This window comes from Ixodes scapularis, unplaced genomic scaffold (genome assembly GCF_016920785.2).
Source record: "Ixodes scapularis isolate PalLabHiFi unplaced genomic scaffold, ASM1692078v2 PGA_scaffold3__209_contigs__length_174095766, whole genome shotgun sequence".
In the NCBI taxonomy this organism is placed as follows: Eukaryota; Metazoa; Arthropoda; class Arachnida; order Ixodida; family Ixodidae; genus Ixodes; species Ixodes scapularis.
The window spans coordinates 115,870,733-115,889,589 of record NW_024609868.1 but is presented as its reverse complement, the minus strand read 5'-3'; the positions used below and the strand labels follow the sequence as shown (position 1 = coordinate 115,889,589).

At 45.9% G+C, this 18,857-nt stretch overlaps 2 protein-coding genes and 1 long non-coding RNA gene across 3 annotated transcripts in view; 1 reads left to right on the top strand and 2 right to left on the bottom strand.

Moving 5' to 3' along the window:
* Positions 1-18,857, bottom strand: part of LOC8025703 (choline transporter-like protein 4) — a 647,806-nt gene that overhangs the window by 513,385 nt on the left and 115,564 nt on the right. The gene's annotated exons all lie outside the window — the stretch shown is intronic.
* LOC120845343 overlaps positions 5,630-18,857 on the top strand; it is a 42,648-nt gene continuing 29,420 nt past the window's right edge. Inside the window, exon 1 of the long non-coding RNA XR_005798685.2 lies at positions 5,630-6,122. This is a non-coding gene — a long non-coding RNA (uncharacterized LOC120845343). The remainder of the gene's footprint in view (positions 6,123-18,857) is intronic.
* The window catches only part of LOC115317311 (formin-like protein 1), a 43,969-nt gene continuing 37,177 nt past the window's right edge, over positions 12,066-18,857 (bottom strand). The window contains exons 4-7 of the mRNA XM_040503430.2: positions 18,534-18,631; positions 15,233-15,449; positions 12,570-12,660; positions 12,066-12,190 (exon numbers count right to left, since the gene is read on the bottom strand). Of these exons, the coding sequence (XP_040359364.2) occupies positions 12,581-12,660; positions 15,233-15,449; positions 18,534-18,631 (395 nt within the window). The 3' untranslated portion in view covers positions 12,066-12,190; positions 12,570-12,580. The remainder of the gene's footprint in view (positions 12,191-12,569; positions 12,661-15,232; positions 15,450-18,533; positions 18,632-18,857) is intronic.

The following is an 18,857-nucleotide window of genomic DNA, read 5'->3' as shown; positions in this document are numbered from 1 at the left end:
TCCGGCTTGTTGTTCGTGGTTCGTTAACTGAGATACTAATAATTTTAATTATTTATTTATTTATTTGTCGAAACTAGAATGTTCAGATAGTACGAGTACATCAAGGCCGACAAGAGAGCCTTTTCAAACGGACGCGCCATCTAGCGGCCGGTGCGCCAGTTATTGGGGAGTTTTAGTATTTAAAGGGACCATGAAATGACCTTTTTACTTTTTCCAGATAACTTTTACATTAAACCGTCAATGTTCACTGAATGCCGAACAGGCATCCGTTTTCGTCTCGGTTTATTAACTTTTACACAAAAAATTATTGAAATATGGACTTTTTCATTCTCTCCAACTGACCGCAAAAGAAGCCGTGACGTAGACCGTTTCCGGAACCGGAAGTTCTCTCGGCAGTAGGAGAATGGGAGTGTTAGCGGCAACGAGTTGGGGTGCGCCGGTAGGTTTTACTGCGCTGATGTCACCGACGCATTTCCTGAATCGGCGCCTCTCATCGCCGCATCGCAGCTGAGCGAAATTCAATGAGATATGTTGCGCTACAGCGACAGCATGGGACTAGTCCCATACGCCGGTATGCCTGTTGGGAAGTGCAGCGAGTCTTGTCACCACCCCGTCATTGTTGGCAGAAGGGCCGGCCCGTGTCAGTCGTTTGCAAAGCGACGTGGCGACGTAGATGGCGTTTTTCGCGGCCTCGGAGATGCAGGAGCGAGCCGACGTTAAAAAAGATACGTTTGAACTACGAGTGTCAGCAAGAGCCACGTAAATACCTGCTTACACTCGGAGCGGACGCGCGCGCTTGATGGAAGTGCTGTATTCGCGCGTTGGTAAGCGCTTCGGGACCGTTCTTTTACGATTGCAACTCGATACTGACGCGACACTCGGCAAAGAAAGGTTGGACCGGGGTCGACACGTGCAGTCTGTCAGAATAAAAATGGCATACCAATAACAAAGTGTACATACCGTGTTACGAAGGCAATCCATACGGCGTTTATTTCAGCTCTATATCACACAAAACAAGAAGATAGAATCGACGAGAGTCCCTTTTCGACGAGTGTTCGTCAACACTGCCTCAGAAAACAAGGAGAAGAGATTGACCTCCTCACCTCTTAATCTAGAATTGAGGTCAGTGATCAAACTATAATACGGGAAGGGTCCACAAGGGTCGCGCGGGCATATTCCATTTAGCACGCCAGCCGGTCGTAGGCAGACGGTCTTGCGACGAAGCAACGCAGCGCCGAGTCGGAATGCCTGCTAGGCCTATACGCTTCGTCGGAGTCGGTGAATCCAGCGTTCTTGTTCGTCGTGGTCTGTTTTAAGTACTGTTTTCTTGCTGCTTGAAGTCGGCACGCGCGGGAAGAACACGTAGAAAAATAAACGTTCAGTCAGTCAGAGTTTTGAGAGGAAGGAAAACAAAGAAAATAAATGTTCGTCGGTCGCCGTCACCCAAGTAACTGGCGGCCCTGCCCTACTGCGCACGCGCAGTGGTTGCTTCGTTTACCACACGATAGATGGCGCTTGGCTCTCAGCATTATCAAATTTGGCAATTTTCGCCACACATCTCTAATTATGCTACAAAATGTGGATCTGAATATTATTTAACAAAACTTTTAGGAAACATTCGCCGGCTATTTATTGTTTACGATCGCGGTGCTGGTGAGGTAGGCTAGTAGGCTCTTACCCAATAGGCGATGTGGATTCGGCTGACGTGCACCGATTCTGCGTATGCATCGTAGTGAACAGGCGAAGGAAGGAAGGCGCAAAAGAGTCCAGTTTTCTTTAAAAAGTTCTATAGCAAATAATTTTTTTGGGCTCCCTATTTTTGTGTTTTTGTGTTTCTTTTCACACCTTTTACGACGTGCGGTGGATGAAACTCGATTTTAAAATCATTTCATGGTCCCTTTAAAGGGCAACTCCGCTTAATTTCAAAAATTTTGAGATAGCGTGGCCGATTTTGCTTTTTGAAGCACTCAAAAACAATCCCCAATCCTTTGCTTCGCGAAAAATAAAATATTTTTCGTGTAATTTTACTCTAGGCATGGTCACAAACCGAAACCGAAACGGTGGCAAAGCCAGACAACATTGTATATTCGGCATCACTGAGCATGTACACCCACGTGATATACAAGGGGAAGAAGGAGCTCCCCTCTTATCAGGATCCTCCTTTGTGCCTCCTGGATTAGCACAGGCGTCGCTATTCTCCTCCCAGAAGATTATAGAAGATTAACCTGTCACTCAAAATTCTTAGAAAAGCAGCTTCCCTCTCCTCCTTTTACTTGGTGTTCAAAAGTATGCGATGTAACACAAGCCGCGCTCAACGAGGCGATCGGCTTATCAGTAGTATCAATAGTCGAGCGCCGGGCCGGCCGAGCGCGTCACTCACGTCTTTCACGGCGCTGGCGCCACCCGTGCTCTCCCCGGGAAAGAAAACAAAATTGAAAAAAAAAAAAGAAGCTGTACATGCTTGATGACGTCGCGGACGTGCCGGGAGAAGGAATTTGGAGGAAGCGGAAATGCAGCCGGGCAGTGTTGTCTGGCCCACACGTCTCATCCAAAACCAGCGGATTCGTGCTTGTCAAACTTTGACAGCGATTTTAATGAACTTCTAGGCGGAATTCCGTCGTAATATTTGCCATGGGGGTTTTGTAGATGATAACAAAGAGAACTGTACAGTTTTGCACTACTGGAAAAGAAGCGGAGTTGCCCTTTAAGTTGGTCCTGGTTTTAGTAGTCCGTTTCTGCAGCCCGCTAAGCACCCGGATAGCGCTCCGTAATCCGCCACAAGACCTTGAACTATGCAGACAAGGCTGGCGGCGCGCATGCGCAGCTTCGGCGTTTTCTTTGCGGATACCGTAGCGGAGGAGAAGAACGATCTACTACAACTCCCTATTCTGAACCTGTACCGGACACGAGGGCCGCGTCAGCGCTGGGCGAGGACGCAGATCCATTCCTACTTTTCGTACCCGAGAAATGGCGATCGTTAAAGGGAGATTTTGTAGACCGCGTTTCCCCCTCCTGCCAAGCCTTTCGCAACGAAGAAGCCGCTAGCTATGCCTGCGCGCCGATGGTCTTGACTGTAGAGTTCCGGGTATCGTGGCGAATTGCGGAGAGCGTTGCAGGACGGCGAAAACCGTCTACGAAAACTCCCTAATGTCGCTCGAAGGATTTTTGAAGAGGGTCCATTAGTAGCATAACAACATTGTCAGGAGCAAAGGACGAATGGCTCGTGCTCAGCGTCTCTTTAACTCTGTCTCTTTGTTTTGTCTAGAACTGTCGTTGTCAGAACCTCCTACCTGTATATATATAATATATAGCGCTCGTTAGCCGAGTAGTCACCCCGTCGTGACCCGCTCCCCCCGTTTGTATAATTGTTTCCTTTTTCAGCCTCATCTCGCCAACGGTTATGGCGGCACGCCAGCGATTTTCTTTTTCTCGCACGCGAGACAGTCGCGATGACTAAATAGCGCTTTCTAACGACTCGCAAGATTTACTACCCCACGCGCGGACCCCTTTAATTTAGTTCCCATTCTTGGCATTTAACGTTTAATTAACGGGATCGAGTTCGTTCGCGTGCCGCGGAGAGCTAGCTGCGCAATATTTATGCTTCTCGTCACTTGGTACTAAAAAATGTTTACGTCTCTCTTTGTCTCTCTCTCTCTCCCACATTTTTTTTAATTTTATTTTTATTTTATTTTTTATTATTTGCGTTCTACGGTCGGACATATTTGAGTTACGGCGCACGATTACATCAAACAGCGCGGAATGCGACATACTTCGTTTCGTTCTAAGTTGCACCCCAGCCGACGTTCGATCCGGTCGAGCCGATCACGCGGCGCCAAAAAGTGCATCGTCACTGCGCTCGTTGTTTTTTTATTGGTTTGGTATCACCGACTAAACCAATGACGCGCAAAAAAAAAAAAACGCGCGCAAAAAAAAAAAAAAAAAAGGCGAGCGCAAGAAAAAAAAAAGGAAAAAGAAAACCCCGGGGGATTATTGCGCCTTTTTGATTAGTTAAATCCAGACATGTATACAAATTACTCAAAAAATGTTGTGAAGTTAAGTTACTGAGTATCGACGCCAAAAGTAATTGGAGTAGAGTAGAAATTACGCATTTGTAATAATAACTGAGTAAACTACTAACTATATTATAAAAAAGTAGCGAGTTACTTTTAAAGTTACTTTTTTTATGTTTTTATGGTAGAAAAATGAACAGCGGTTTTGATCCGTGAAAAACCCTACGAGCCTAAAATAAATGCAGTCATTTTATGGATTGCGTTTTTACTAAAACAAAATAGTTTATTCTCTCGCAGGAGCAATAGACTTTCAAAGTTCTCGTCGGAGAGTTTTTACCTTTTGCTCCTATAGACCTTTTCTGTGTACTCTCGTCCCCAGCCAGACGTCGTCTTATTTACCTTCGGTGTTGTGAAAGATAAACCCACGACGTGTATGACGCCAGAGAGGTTTGGTGCACAAGTGCAATTGTGGTCTATAAAATTAAAAAAAAATATAGTGCAGATTCGTTGCGGCTATATATTCAATTTCATTTATTGAACTTTAAGGGTTTGTGAGGTTATTACATAGCGGAGGAGATCAGTCATATTATACTTAGGAAAAACGGACACAAAAATGAATACATTCAGGGAAAGGTCGGTAAATGGTTAACAACATAAAAAGTGCAATTGAAGACTTGATTTGAGGGCGTCTGGGTCTACGATGGTGACGATGGAGGATGGAAGGCTGTTCCAGTCATTGATGGCTTGTGGGAGGAAGGATCGGTTGAAAGCTTAAGTTAGCTGAACCAGAGATCCTTTTGATGGCACAGGCATTGTTTAAGCGAGATGATGTTCGATCGGGAGGTGATAACAATGCTCGATGGAGAAGGAATAAACAAGTAACGCAGGGACAACACAACCACATCTTTCAACTATAGCAACAGACGATTCAAAATTCCCACAGCGAGCTGCCAACTAAACTGTGGGAATTTTTAATCCTCTGTTGCTAGTTGAAAGATGTGGTTGTGTTGTCCCAGTGTTGTTTATTTTCTTCATCCATCACTTGAACCAACACGCTCTTCTCCCAAGCATAGATAATAATGCTGTTTTAAGATCGAGACAATCATTGTATATTTTGCGACGAAGGCCGAGTTGAGAGACGTTCCTACAAAGCTGCAAAGAAGAAAAGGTTAACTAACCCCCCCCGCGCTGCGCTTACTTCGCGGCGAGTCTGCGCCGGGTCATTACACGAATGTTAACCCACTTGGCCCACCCAGCCGACTATCGCTAAGGTGTCAATCGGTGAAACGTCGGCGTTCGCTAAAACGTCACTCGATCGAGTGAGTGCCTCCCTACCTATACCGTGCCACTTGTTGTGCTGTGGCGGATAGTCCTTTCCGAAGGAATGGACGTTATTAATTGTCGCTAACAATACCGTTCGAGTATACGCCATGCGATAAAGCGATGATGTTCCGCTGTAACCACGATATTACGACCTCCTTCGCAAACTTCACCTCTCCTCCCTTATCAAGCTCGGTTGGATCACCCGAGTGACACTCGTGGAAACTGTCACTCTTATCAACAGTCAACGGCCGGACCGCGTGCTTGAGCAAGGGAGAACAAAGAGACGGAGAGACAAAAAGAAGAATTGGACAACGCCCATCGTCGTCCAGAGTGAAGTCCCTACCACGTCCCCGACCGCGCGTGCATGTTGGATCAAACAAAACCTGTTTTCGCGGAGTAGCCTACTATCGTACTATCCCCAGCAGAACCCGCAGCCTTCTCCTCTTGAAATGTGCTGCCTGGACGGAGCAAGGTTATTGCTGCAGCTTTGCCGCGCCGCGGAAGCGCATCACCCAACGGAGCGCCGCGCTACGTGAACGATCCTCTCGCGTGGAATTCCTCTCCCTTGCCGGCGCACAAGTGTGTGGTGTCTGGTTACAAAGTTATTGCGACACTTATATACCGAAGCCGCTGACGGCTTTGTTAACTCAGCCCCGTCTGAAGAAGAAAAGCTCGAGTTTACGCCGTGTTTGTTTGGACAAATGTCGAACGGAACGGCATCCAGCCGCGACGCAGTGAGGTACGCCCCGGCTGCCTTTGACGAGGCCGACGCCGACAGTCATCCGTACGGTACGTGCCCTCTGATATTTATTTTGATCACATCACTCGCCTCCATTGCTCTTTTTTTTTTTCTTGCGCGGCGCGGTAGAATTGCGGTACTAACGCCGCGGGCCACTGCGAATGCATAGTTTACCGCGTGGTTTTCGATGTCCGTTTCTGTGTATAAACCAACGCGTAACAATCCACGTAACGACATTATATCGAAGGATACGAATTCTTTAGATGCGTGTGTTCGTCATTCCGCTATGTTTAGTTATTTACAGCCGAAGGGGGCAATTGTTTTATCTGCCGGCTCGGCAGGGCGTGTCGCCTCGTTGCGTTGGAGGGAGGGGAATGGGGAGTTTTGCGTAAGCGTGAGAAGCGGTGTATCAATTCGTGGCGCTTATATAAGCGCGCAGGATTGGAGGGGGAGCGACCACGCCCTTGGAGCACTTCGACCATCCACTCGTTGACAGCCTCAGAACGGCAGGCCGCGGAGCTAATTGTGACGTCGTTCAACGCTTCGCCGTGCAAAAAAAAAAAAAAAAAAAAAATAGGTTGGCTTTTTTTTTTGTTTTTGTTTGTCTTCGGCGAGGTATACCTATTTAGTGTATTGCCCTTCTCTAATATTGATAATATTTTTCACTCGTGTGCGTCGCAATGCTTTCTCATTTTTCTTCCTCGAGTTTTCCTGGTTTATATTATTTTTATTCTAGAATCTATTTATACATGCGGACACGTAATGCTAAAAAAAAAAATACGGGGTGTACAAGTTTGTGAGTGCAAGCAAGATGGAGATTGAGATGGTGCGATATCACATATAATGTAACATCTAGATTACCGCATGCTCCCCCACCCAACGTCGAGATCAAATTTGTCGAATGGAAGAGACTGTATTCTTCGAGACGGCGTACGTTCTCGCTGTACGAACAACAACTTGGGTCGGTGCAGTTGCCTGCAGCCAACCTGGGCCGCGCGTCGCGCACGTTGGCTTCGCTCCAAACCTAACTCGAGTAGACACGAGATTTTTCCCGCGCATCGTTAATTTATCCAGTGATGACTCAGAGCAACTCGGCCTCGGCGCTGTGGGTAGGTTTTCGAATATCAAGTTTGTGAATGCCACGCAATTCTTGGAGGGAGATTAGGTTTACTATCTTGGAACACGTCTGTAAAGTGCGCATGATTTGTCCCGTTTCGCAACGAAAGGTCATTGCCGAATTATTTGTTATTTATTTACACTGTCAGTCTTTTTTTCCGGATCTTACGGGAATATAAAGGCACACTTATGCGTCTGTCCTCAATGAACCGTGAGCATATCACTTAAAACCCTCGTCCCGTGCGCCCCCGCTGTGTCCGGTCTGTGCACGAACCACGAGGTCGTGGTACGAACAATGTGGCGGTTTTGCGGGACCACCCCGCAAACAGCCGCAGAAAAGACGAAGGAAAAAAGAAAGCACCATCACCCGCAACCTCCACGTGAGCCTTCATCGCCATTTCTCTTTCATCTCTAGAATATCATTTCAACGTCGTTAGACGCGGCGCCGCAGGCCTTCATGGTATACGGGCGACTTGCCTTTCTGCCGCGCCTCGGCTCTCTCGAGATAAAATAAATATCAACATTCTATCAACATCGCATGAACCCCAAAACAAGATAATTACTAACGTGCCGCAAAATCAGCAAGACGACCAACTGATTTAAAGGCATGCATGAATGCCAAACCGAAACGGCACCAGTAAAGTTCGTACTTCTATCCGTATGTATATACGGATAATTAACTTCTTCTTTTTTCCGGCCGTTTTTTCTTTGATTGAAAGAAAAGGAGAACGAAGTGTTCTTACTTTGACTGACGAAGAGCCTACCAGGCCCGAAACGTTTCAAGCTCACTTTTTTGGCAACCTCCTCGACCAACTCCTTTAAGGGCAAATATTTCTGTGAACGTATGTATATATGAGCAGTGAACAAGAGACGCCTCGGTCGGCTCCTAGTCAGCGCGGCTGGTGTCCCAAAAAGGGCAACTTTGGGAAGGCCATGTCACAGCTGTCAGGGCACTCAGAGATACGATCTTGAATTAAATGATTTCAGCCGTGGGCTGCCTCCGAGTTGCGACACTTCCGGAAGGTTATGCACTTCGAGTGAAGACTAAGTAGACCGGGCGCCATGTACTTGAAGTAATACAATGTACTTTCAAATGAAAATACAAATACTTATTGATATAATCTTTCATCATAGATTTTCATTCTCCTATACTGTTTTTATTTTCTTTGTTTGTTTTTATCTGGTATGCATTGCCCCATGGGCAATCGGGGGTGCATCAGTTATTTTCAGAAATTACGGCGAATACAGGGTAAAGTCAAATGGTCAGAGTTGTACACTCGCTGACAAACTATTAGCACAATCAACTTACAATGCACTGATTTGTTTGCAAATCATAATTTTTGTGATACAAACGTAACAAGACCACGTTTGGGGAATCTGCCTTGCAGTCGGCAGTTGTACTTTCTTTGGAAAGGGTCAAAAAATATTTGGAAGTACAAGTAAACACTCGGAGGACGCGCTTCAAGTACAAGTTTTCTAAACCCATTTAAAGTAGTAAAATGTAATTAAAGTACGTCCCAACACTGCTGTACTACCTTTAATCGCAAATACCACAAAACCTTCCCTCTAGTGAAATCTAGTTTCAGGGTCACCTTGTAGATGGCGCCAACATAATCTCTCGTCGTAAGAGGTCACAAGAACTCGGTCGTAAGCAAACGCAAATGTGAACGGGCCTTTAGGCACTCGGTCGTAAGGAGCCGCACCGTTCACACACTTGCGACTCTTAAAAGCTCTTACGACGAGAGAACAGACTGGCACGCTGGCGCCATCTATACCGTGTGACCCTGGAACTGCAATTTGCTTGCTAGAGCATGGCCTCCGAGATCCCGAAGCGCGTGCGCGATGCATTAGAGCGAATGCTTTGCGGTATTGGTGAGATCAAATGTGCGTACTGCCTTTGAGATTTTATCGTTTATAATATTCCCAAAAGCTTTTTCGGGTCAAAAAAAGAAAAAAAAAATGATGCGCGAAAAAATAGGAAATATGCGGGACCGCCAAGTGTTCCAGGGCAACCTCGATAGCTGGCGCCATCTCTCGTCGTAAGCGATTTGAAGCGGTTTCAAGGCACACGGTCCTAAGAAGTCGTGTGTGAACGTGTTCGTACGCCGTCGACGACGACGTGACTTGTGGTTAATTACAGAGCGAGCGTCTCTCTTTTCCGGCGTACCTGCCCCGGTTCCCCGGGGCTGCTTCCGGTGCGACCAGCCGTGGCCTTGACAATGCGAGTGCTCCGGTGCATTCATTCGGAGGGGCAGGTAGACGTAGAGCGGCTCTAAGGAGCGTGACCCGCGAGACAATGCTATGCAGATTGTTCCGCTCTGGGAACCTCCCAAGCAGCTTGTCTTCTTATTGATTTAAACGCGTTAAGTGAATGACGTCGCGTCACGTTCGCAACGAGGTGTAGTTTAATTGTAAAAGCTAGCGATTCCGATGCACGCATGACGCCTTAAACTTCGCTCGATCATCGTCTCTCGTAGCTCCTCTCTCCTTCGCCCGCTCATTTCCCGAGTGCTTGATCTCCTTCGTGACGAGGTCTTTAGCTCCCTTCGACTTTAAAGGCCGGTTCACACTGTTCTGTTTCCTTACGTTGGGTCATGTGACGGGAGTGTGTTGAAACTTGTTTATATGGGCATCCCGACAGACGAAGCAGAAGCGAGGCGTGGCCATGTGCCGGCGATGCCGGACATTCCTAATGTCTACACGTTGATGGGGTAGGCGCGGGGTTCCGAAAAAATTGATTTTTTAGAGCCTTCAGTGAGCAGCGAGAACTCATCCGCTCGCGACCGCGTGACCACGTGCTGGCGGGCGCCGCGCGAACATTGTGAAAGGAGGAAAGTCTCATCCGGGTCCGGCCATACCCGTCCGGCCTTGTCCTTCTCCCCCTTTGGCCTCTGGCGGCTGTTCGCGGTAGCAGCGAGAACTTACGGTTTTATGGACCTAGGATAGATGGCGCCACTAAAACTTCCTATAATAAAAGTTTTGTCGATGATACCAGGTCTTTGACGCATGTATATATATGTTGGAACGACAAGATTTATAGAAAAGTTACCTTTTATCGAGCAGGTATTCACACAACTTTCTATCTTTCCACAAAATACCCCATTCCCGACCTGCAGCCACTCACGGCTGCAGGTCGGGAAATATTCTGTTTTGCCTCGCTATTACGCGGCGGAATCGCAACATTTCGATGAAAGGATGCGTGTTTTCTGTCATTTGTGACAAGGTGAACAATATGAAAAGCAGAAGATGCCAATTCTTTCAACGTTTAAATCGCTGCACACCTCCTTTAAGAGAAGAGACCTCGTGCTTTATGCTTTTAGTAAACCCACTGTTTCGCCAGTGGCATCTTTAGATTTGATTTGTTTATATGACTACTTTGGGCCCTAACAAGACGTGATAGCAAGAATTCAAATGACACCGTCCCGCCTACGGGCTGGCATTTTTAATAGAGCAAGAGAGCTAGCACACTGTCGTTTCCATTGCTCAACTTCCTGTGGAATTATCCCAGCTCAACATGTATTTGAAATCAATAAGTTAATTTGACAGTTTGTGCTGTCCTGACCATTTTTATTAGAACACTCTGAACAAATACTTGTCTTTCAATGGTGATATTTTTTTGAAGGCGAGAATCCCGAGATCGTGGCTTTATCTTTGGCAGTTGCTTCTGCTGTTCGAGTTCGCACAGCCGAGATGCATCCTTCAACGAATAGCTCGCGCTTGCAGTCTGGGAATTGTTTTACATCACAAAAAAGCCGGGAAGCAAAAACAAAAGCGGAAGAAAGGGCAAATGAACACAGCTAATTCTAAACTACGTGAATAGGTAAAAAGAGCAGAGCTACTTTTTGAGCGAAAATGAATCGATGAGATGAGATGGCGCATGTCATTTCTAGCACTCGAGACATGGGGACTGGAACTCGCAGCCGGTTGTCTGCGGGCCGCTTCCCAGCGAGTCGCGGGCCGCGTGTTTGAGACAACTGCTCTTTATGGTGGTGCCTGACCAATGACGTTTAGGAGGCATTGGCGGTCCACGGCTTTTTTGTTTGCCAGTCAGGGCCACAAAATTGGTTTTCTGAACGTCGTCAGATTGGCGACTCCGCCTTCTTCCGCCGCATATCGACGGCCCCTAGAGCCAGAATTGAAGGATGTTGCGGCAGGTTCGCTCCCTCGCCTTCTGGAGCGAATCCGGTATTCACAATGCCTGGCGGTCTAAAGAAGCCGCGAGATGGGGTATAGACGCGCGATTAAAATCTCCAATGGCCCTTTGAGCTTACTGGAGGCAAGGTGCACTTAAACTGTCCCCACCTTGGCATGTGCACATGTTGGCGGGTTGCATAAGGTGTCCACAATGAAGGTCTCCCCAGAGATGGCGCCACGCGTTACGAACATCTCCGAGTTGGTCTTCTGCGACCACCGTTGTCCCTGGCAAGCTTGTCGGTCTCATTTTGTGCAGGATAGGAGCTACGCCTCGAAATTTCGTCGGCTAAGATCCACCGCCTCAGTGCACATTCGGTGGAAGTTTGAGCTTTCTATGTGTAGGCGCCGATTTTTCCGACTCGATTTAGAGCGCAGAGATTCATTGTGGACACCCTATGCGGAGTGCAAGTTCGCCCGCTTCTTGGACGGAAGTTGTGACGATGTCAGAACGCCGAGCTCTTTTTGGCTGACTGAAGAAAACAAAAATATATATATAGTGAGTAGACCTCAAAACATCTAGCATTAAGGTCTACCTCAATGCTAGATGCTAGCCAATCAGAGCTCGCCGTCGTTCTGACGTCACCGCAACTCCGGCGTAAGAAGCAGACGACTTGCTCCACGCATACATGCAGGCGGGTCGTATATGCAATTTCGTACATTGCTTGCAGCGGGGCAAGTAAATATTCATGAGACAAGAATGGGAACTTTATTACAGTGTTGATGACTGGTGCCGACAGGAAAATGTGCGTCAGCATTTATGACACATAGAGACGATCGTTCGGGCTTGACTGCTCGCTTTCTGAAAAAGCTGGAAAAATAAATGAGAACAAAATTTTAATGCGGGTTAAGCGTTTTTTTTTTCTACGTTTATGTTACATAACTTTTTATTTATTTACTTTCAGATATCTGAAGCGGCAGTGGCGTTATAGCGGGAGGATAAAACAACAAAAAAAAAGAATAGCAGCATTGCAGTAAATAGTATCGGGCAAATGGAAATAGAACAATGACTACATGCAAATATGAACCTGGGCATTTGTCATTCATAGGTTAGTAAAGCACGAACTGCATAATATTTTTATAAGCATGAATATAGTTCAGGTGTATACTCTGAAATCGCGGACTACATGGTGGTAGGCAATCTATAATCATAACTATTTGGGTGTCAAAGTGATCGTGAAAAGGCTTACCCAAGTTGGCGTTAGTGGCCCCTGGACAGGAAGGACGACAGACTTGCCTTCACTTGCTTCTCAACGTCGCCATACTCCCTGATCGTGTGAGCTGAAAGATCAAATTGATAATCTCGATTGATAGGGTACAACCGACAAATTCTTATTCTTCATTTCCTAACATCTAGTTCGCGTACCGTTTACCTCACGCAACATACGGGTCACTTGAATGTTAACAATGACCGTACTATTCCGATAATTAATCGGACAAAGTGGGGAGCACATATATGACGCGTCTCCATTCATGCTGACCCGGCGGGATCGGGAGCATGCGCTCGAACATAGGTTGACCTAGGGTGCCTTCATGTGCGCTTTGCTTAGGGTGGAGACATCTGGCCATTTTGTCCCACACTTTTTCTTTTTTGTTCAGAAGCGCGTGAAAGAGCATGACCCTGCACGGCGTTAGTTGCGCTGACTGTGCCATGGCGACATTTTGTTTTCTCTTTGTATTTTACCCGTGAGCGCGTGCTGTCGGCATCGGATACTACAAAGGGTGGCATTACCCTAAACAGGACGTTGAGGCACCCTAGGTTGACCTGTTCATAATCAAGTCAACCGAGCATACTTATACAGTTCCGAATGAAAGTTCCAAAACGGTAACACCACACATTTGGCTGGCATGATGTCCTGTATGTTCAACATCCAAGAATTATTGGTACCTTATAATTTTCCGGTCTTTTTTTTCCGTAGTTCACAACAATTCAATCTCTTTCCGCCAGCATTTCAGGAAAGTAGGCATTCAGGTTATCTCTGTTCATATGACTAGGTCAGTCTTTTTTCGAAAAAAAGTACAGTGGGGGAGAGTAGAAAAGAACGGAGCAGTTTTCAGATTAATTTTTTTGCAGTGTAACGGGCACATAGAAGCAAGTTTAATAGACACCACCGAGTTCGGGCGCCTTAAAAACAACCAAGTTAAATTAACTTGATGTCCGGGGAAAGAAGAGCCGGTTAATATTCACCAGCTCTCCCGCACCCTCACCATATTTTATTTAAAAACAATACTGGCATTATGTTGCTTGGCATGCTACTGAGTTATTGCCTGCCGCTGGCCGGGCTCCCTTTGAATTGAACAATACCGGCTGCCCGTGGACCAACGTCTGCAATAATAGTATGGGATCCACGAGGGTAAGCGGCTAACAGATGAAACGAACGCTTGTACTCAATTTCGCACTAGCTCTGCAGGGGGGGTGATTGTTGAGGACTTAAAATAATGCACAAGAAAAAAACTGCATTTTACTGCCGGTGGCAGAGTACGTAATTACGCACCGCAGTTCCGAGCATGTGGATCAAAAGCTCATGCTGTAGTGGCATGAGCTTTTGTATACACCTGTGTATACACCCGTGAATACACCCGTGTATACATTTCGATCTGTGGTCGTGTATCACTATTACGTCAAAAAGACCCCAGGCTATACGATCAGTTTCACCTTATGCGCTGAAACGCAGACGGCGCCACGACCCATTGGAGCCGCCGTCTGAGTGTCACTTGACTTTCGGGGGGGAGCAGCGACACCGGATGATCGTCATCCGCACACTGGTTTTTGAGCTTGCTCCCGGGTGGTCGTCGTTCGTATGTTTCGTTAAAATTAATATTTATCGCGATTGTCCTGCTCGTCGTCTGCCTCTACTGGCCGTTCTCGGCGTTGTTGCGTTCGAGAAGCCACCCGGGAGCGAGCTTGCAAAGCAGTGAGCAAACGACGAACAGCCTCTCTGGCTTCCGCAGTGCTTTGGTTGCGCGTGCATGCACGTCATGCACGTTCACACTTGTATTAGCAAGTGCAGAAAGCTCACGCTGATGGCATAGGTTCCAGTTTTGGCTTAAGGGAGAACGGAGTACAATGAAAATACACAGCAACTGTTTTCGCTTGATTTTTAATATTTCGTCCGAGTTAAGTTCTAAAACAATATTAGACAGAACTTTTGGTGAAACGACGTTCGCGTGCCCAGTTTCTGCTATGTACGTTTGGAATTCAAATTTCGCAAGGCGTGCCAAATGTATTGTAAAATCCCACCTAACATCGAGAGCAAATCGGGTGAAAATACAGAGTGGGCTACCATTCGGCGTACAATCAAGAAAAGTTGTGAAAAAAATTTATTTTTAGGTCATGTCCCGTCTAAGCTTGTTACAATGGCGAGGGACAACGAAGCAAAGATGACTGTACTTCCTAGTCAGCAACGTTCGCTTACATCCCGCCAAAGCTAACTAGCCGCATTTACGCAGAGGCCATCATTGATCGCAACACTATTAAGCACTATTAAAATAGCACTATTAAGTGCTATTTTTCGGTGTTTCAACAAATATAGCAAATCAAGCCAAAAAAAAAGGGGTGGGCTATGTTTCGGAGGTGGGGGCATCTCTCGGGATTTTACGGTACTGGTCCTTACAATTTTACCCTTTATAATCACTGAGAAGGAGGGAAAGGGAAAGAGGAGGAGCTTCAGCTTTCCTGCCTCAAGTGTGAGCTTTTCACGTTCGACGATGCTTTGGAGTCTCGTGGACCTCCAGCGCGCGCTCGCAGCCGAAGCACAGCGGAAGGCACGGAGCGCGTGCTGGAGGCCCGGGCCAAGACTCGCTCTACCGTTCTCGCTCTGTCAGGGGCTACAGTTCGATAATGAAGTCCTACCGATGATGGCGTTGAGACGAACGGGGTCCAAGGCCTCCTTGGCCGCGGCGTCTTTGTGGGCATTCGACTTTCTGCCAGTGAGGGACCTCCCTGTCAGCTCCTCGTCGCTAAACACCAAGCCGAGCAGTGCCCGTGCGAAGGAGCCTGCTCCTTTGTCCTTCTCCCTCGCCCGCACGAGGGCCGCCTCGTTGACGAGCACATTGTTCCCGATGTCAACCTTCCAAGAGCAAAGTAGCCAAGTATCAATCACTGCGTGTCAGGTCAGAACGCTAAAGCCCCAATCACACTGTTCCTACACCATACAATAGACAGTGTCCGCTGCGGGCAGACACGATGGCGGAGGTGTCGCCCCGAGCACATGTCCTGCATTGCTTCAATCTTGCCTGCAGATTGTTTGTGTATGATGTATTAGCAGTGAGGGGGGGCCTCGGCTTAGCCATGCAGGTACAGAGCGGAGTACGGCGCAAACCATGCGTTCCGCGTGGTTCCCAAGTGCTACAAATGCTACATTTGTAGCACGATTTGTAGCATCGGTGTCTGATGCTACAAATCTGAGCCCGTGACCATTTCAACGCGGCCAGGACAGCGTTGTCAAGTGAACTAAAAAGAATCATCAGACCTGTGCTTCTGCACACATTTCTCGCGTTGTAGGGCACTAGCATTGGACGAACAGTAGGCTGTATAAACAGCCAAATTTGGGGTAATACTGAAGGTCAGAAATTGGTCACTTGTGTTGAAAGAAGGCTGTCGTGCAAACCAACTTTTTAGATTGAAAACCATCGAAGCTTCCGTTGTATACCGTCGTCGAGGCTGCAGCAATACCGGGGCATGGTTCTTGGCAGATTTTGCGCCGTTTTCACTTTTCAAAACTACGGTAATGATAAAATAAGTTCCTTGGTTAACAGCTTAGGATCACTTAACTAAGCTCATGCGCCATTATTACTGGGAACAAAACATATCACAAATAATTGAACAAGACAATGTGCATTGCATAATTCGTAAGGAACATCATTACTCGTCACATTCCTGTATATTTTCAAGGACCTTCTTACTTCATGCTAAACACTATAATAGCTATACAGGGTATTATAGCTAACCTGCGCCAAGACCTTAAACTTAGTGGACTGTGAACAATACCAACGCAGTATAATTTAGTCATTCACAGTCAAAAACGTGGTATACGTGCGATTGAAATCATATTACGGAGCTTTCGTAGATGGTTTTCGCCACCCCGCCACGCTCTCCGCGACCCGCTACGATACCCGGAACTCTACAGTCAAGGCCATTGGCGCGCAGGCGCAGTAACAGCTGTTTCGTTGCGGAGGGCTTAGCGGAGGGGGAAACGCGGTCCACGAAAACTCCTTATCGCCTCCTTAAAGCTGTATGCCCTACTTCAAAGCATATGGAATCTTGCATGTTACACAATTACATGAGTATAAATTAAGCTTAGAAATTTATAATGAGTACCATAATGAGAAACAGCTCTGCAACCCAAATGATCACGAAACCCCAATTCCATATGAACTATATATCTGATTGCAAGATTTCGGTCACGGACGAATTATGGTGAACTACAACTGATTTCTCTAATCGCTGACTTCTGGAATAAATCCCCCGTGATCCTAGATATTCTGCACAATTCTATTCCAATGGTACAATTTAAGAATGTAATAAACAGGCTTTTCTTCCAGGAAGACTAACGTCAGTCCATTTCATGTTTCTATTACAGTATAAATTATACAATTCTACCTAACCTGCCTGTTTATTTCCTCGATACATATATCTTTCTCGTGTCTTTAGACTGTTGTGTGCCTATGTTTTCTTCTGAATATTTGCCAGTTTATCATTGTTTTGTCTTACAGACTTTTTTTTTTATTTATGCAAAGTATTGATATCTTTTTGCCCATTCCTCTAATTATTTTTGTTACCTGAAATTTGCTAATAGCTTCTGCAAGAGTGCTGAAACGGTTGCATGGCCCCGTCAGGATTTAAATCCACATTTAGCCATGAATCCAGCAATTTAGCCAGCAATTAATCTTAATTAATTGGCTTAACTTTTAAAATATTGATTTGTGCGCAAACTCTCTAATGCGAAAGTAGTAGTGAGTTATGAAAAATATCCGATTGGGTCGTTCCATCAAAGTAGATTTTGTGTGTCTAATTTTTTTCTAGCATTATAGAAAAATCGCGCGAAGCTAAAGAAAAACAAGATAAAAGGCTTTTGGCGTCACTGTTAATTAAACTTCCGCTGTTGTTTCATACCCTGCATTTTTCACTTGGTTATACCTATATATACAGGGTGTTTTTTTTAAGCTTCACAGATTTGTTTAAAAAAAGCCGTGAAAGTTACACTTATGCCGCTTGTGGAAGTGAGTTATACGGCCAGGGGGACATATAGGGGGCTAATCATAACGATCAGTCGACTCATTAACTAAAGTTCGTTAATTAACTTTTTAATTAATGAAAATAGACATCTGGTTCCAATTAGAAACTTGCACAGCGTCATCGAAAACCACTAAATCAGTCATTTTCAGAAAGACTCTCGGCGCTGAGAAGCGTAGTATTGTACTAAAGTTACCACTCGTGGAGCAGGTACAAGGCTGGGGCTAGATAAGAGATGAAAAAATCGCGCGGGCGCCTTATCGCAACCGCTAGCTTTGTACCTGCTCCACGAGTGGTAACTTTAGTGCACTACTACGCTTCTCACGCGCTCGAAGTCTTTCTGAAAATGACTGATTTAGTGGTTTTCGATGATGCTGAGCAAGTTTCTAATTGGAACCATATGTATATTTTCATTATTAAAGAGTTAATTAACGAATTTTAGTTAATTAGTCGACTGATTGTTACGATTAACCCCCTATAATATGTCCCCCTGGCCGTATAACTCACCTCCATAAGCGGCATAAGTGTAACTTTCACAGCTTTTTTTTTAAAAATCTGTTAAGCTTAAAAAAAACACCCTGCATATATATATAATTGATAACTCGATAGATACTATCAGTTTAAAAAGAAGGAGGGGGTTTAAACAATAACATTCATAAAAAAAGAATGTTACTGTTTAAACCCCCCTCCTTCTTTTTAAACTGACATATCTGTCGAGTTTTGATAAGTACTTTATGAGAGGGGTGCCGAACTGGTTTATAAAATCTTTGTAAAATCCATTGCTAAATGAAAAGAAAAAGAGAAACATGCTTGCCTTCAAAGTGCTACACACCGTGAGAAGCAATCAAAAGCTACTTCTTTTGTGGTTCCCAGTCAAAGTATGTCAGATTCACAACATAGTGGTCAGTGGAAAACGTACCAGTGTCGCATGGCTCACTTTGGCTGGTGACTGACTGCATTCTATCTCCCGCAAGCGTTTCAGTCCTCTTCTAAGGTCTTTGGCCATGTCGCAGCAATCTGAGTGAGAGAGTCATATAGGCAGTCGTCCGAGATCAGGTACGGTTATTATGAATTATGCGCACAACACTCGGAGTGACGGGTACCTTTTTTGCTAGGCGCGTTATTCCAACTGCTACTACTGATTAAACATCCAGAGTGGACCCATAGGGCGGTTTCCGGAAAGCATACGAGCATGCTGTTGGAAACACCTCTTGCCATGTCGGCAGTGCTCTTTGGAAGAGCA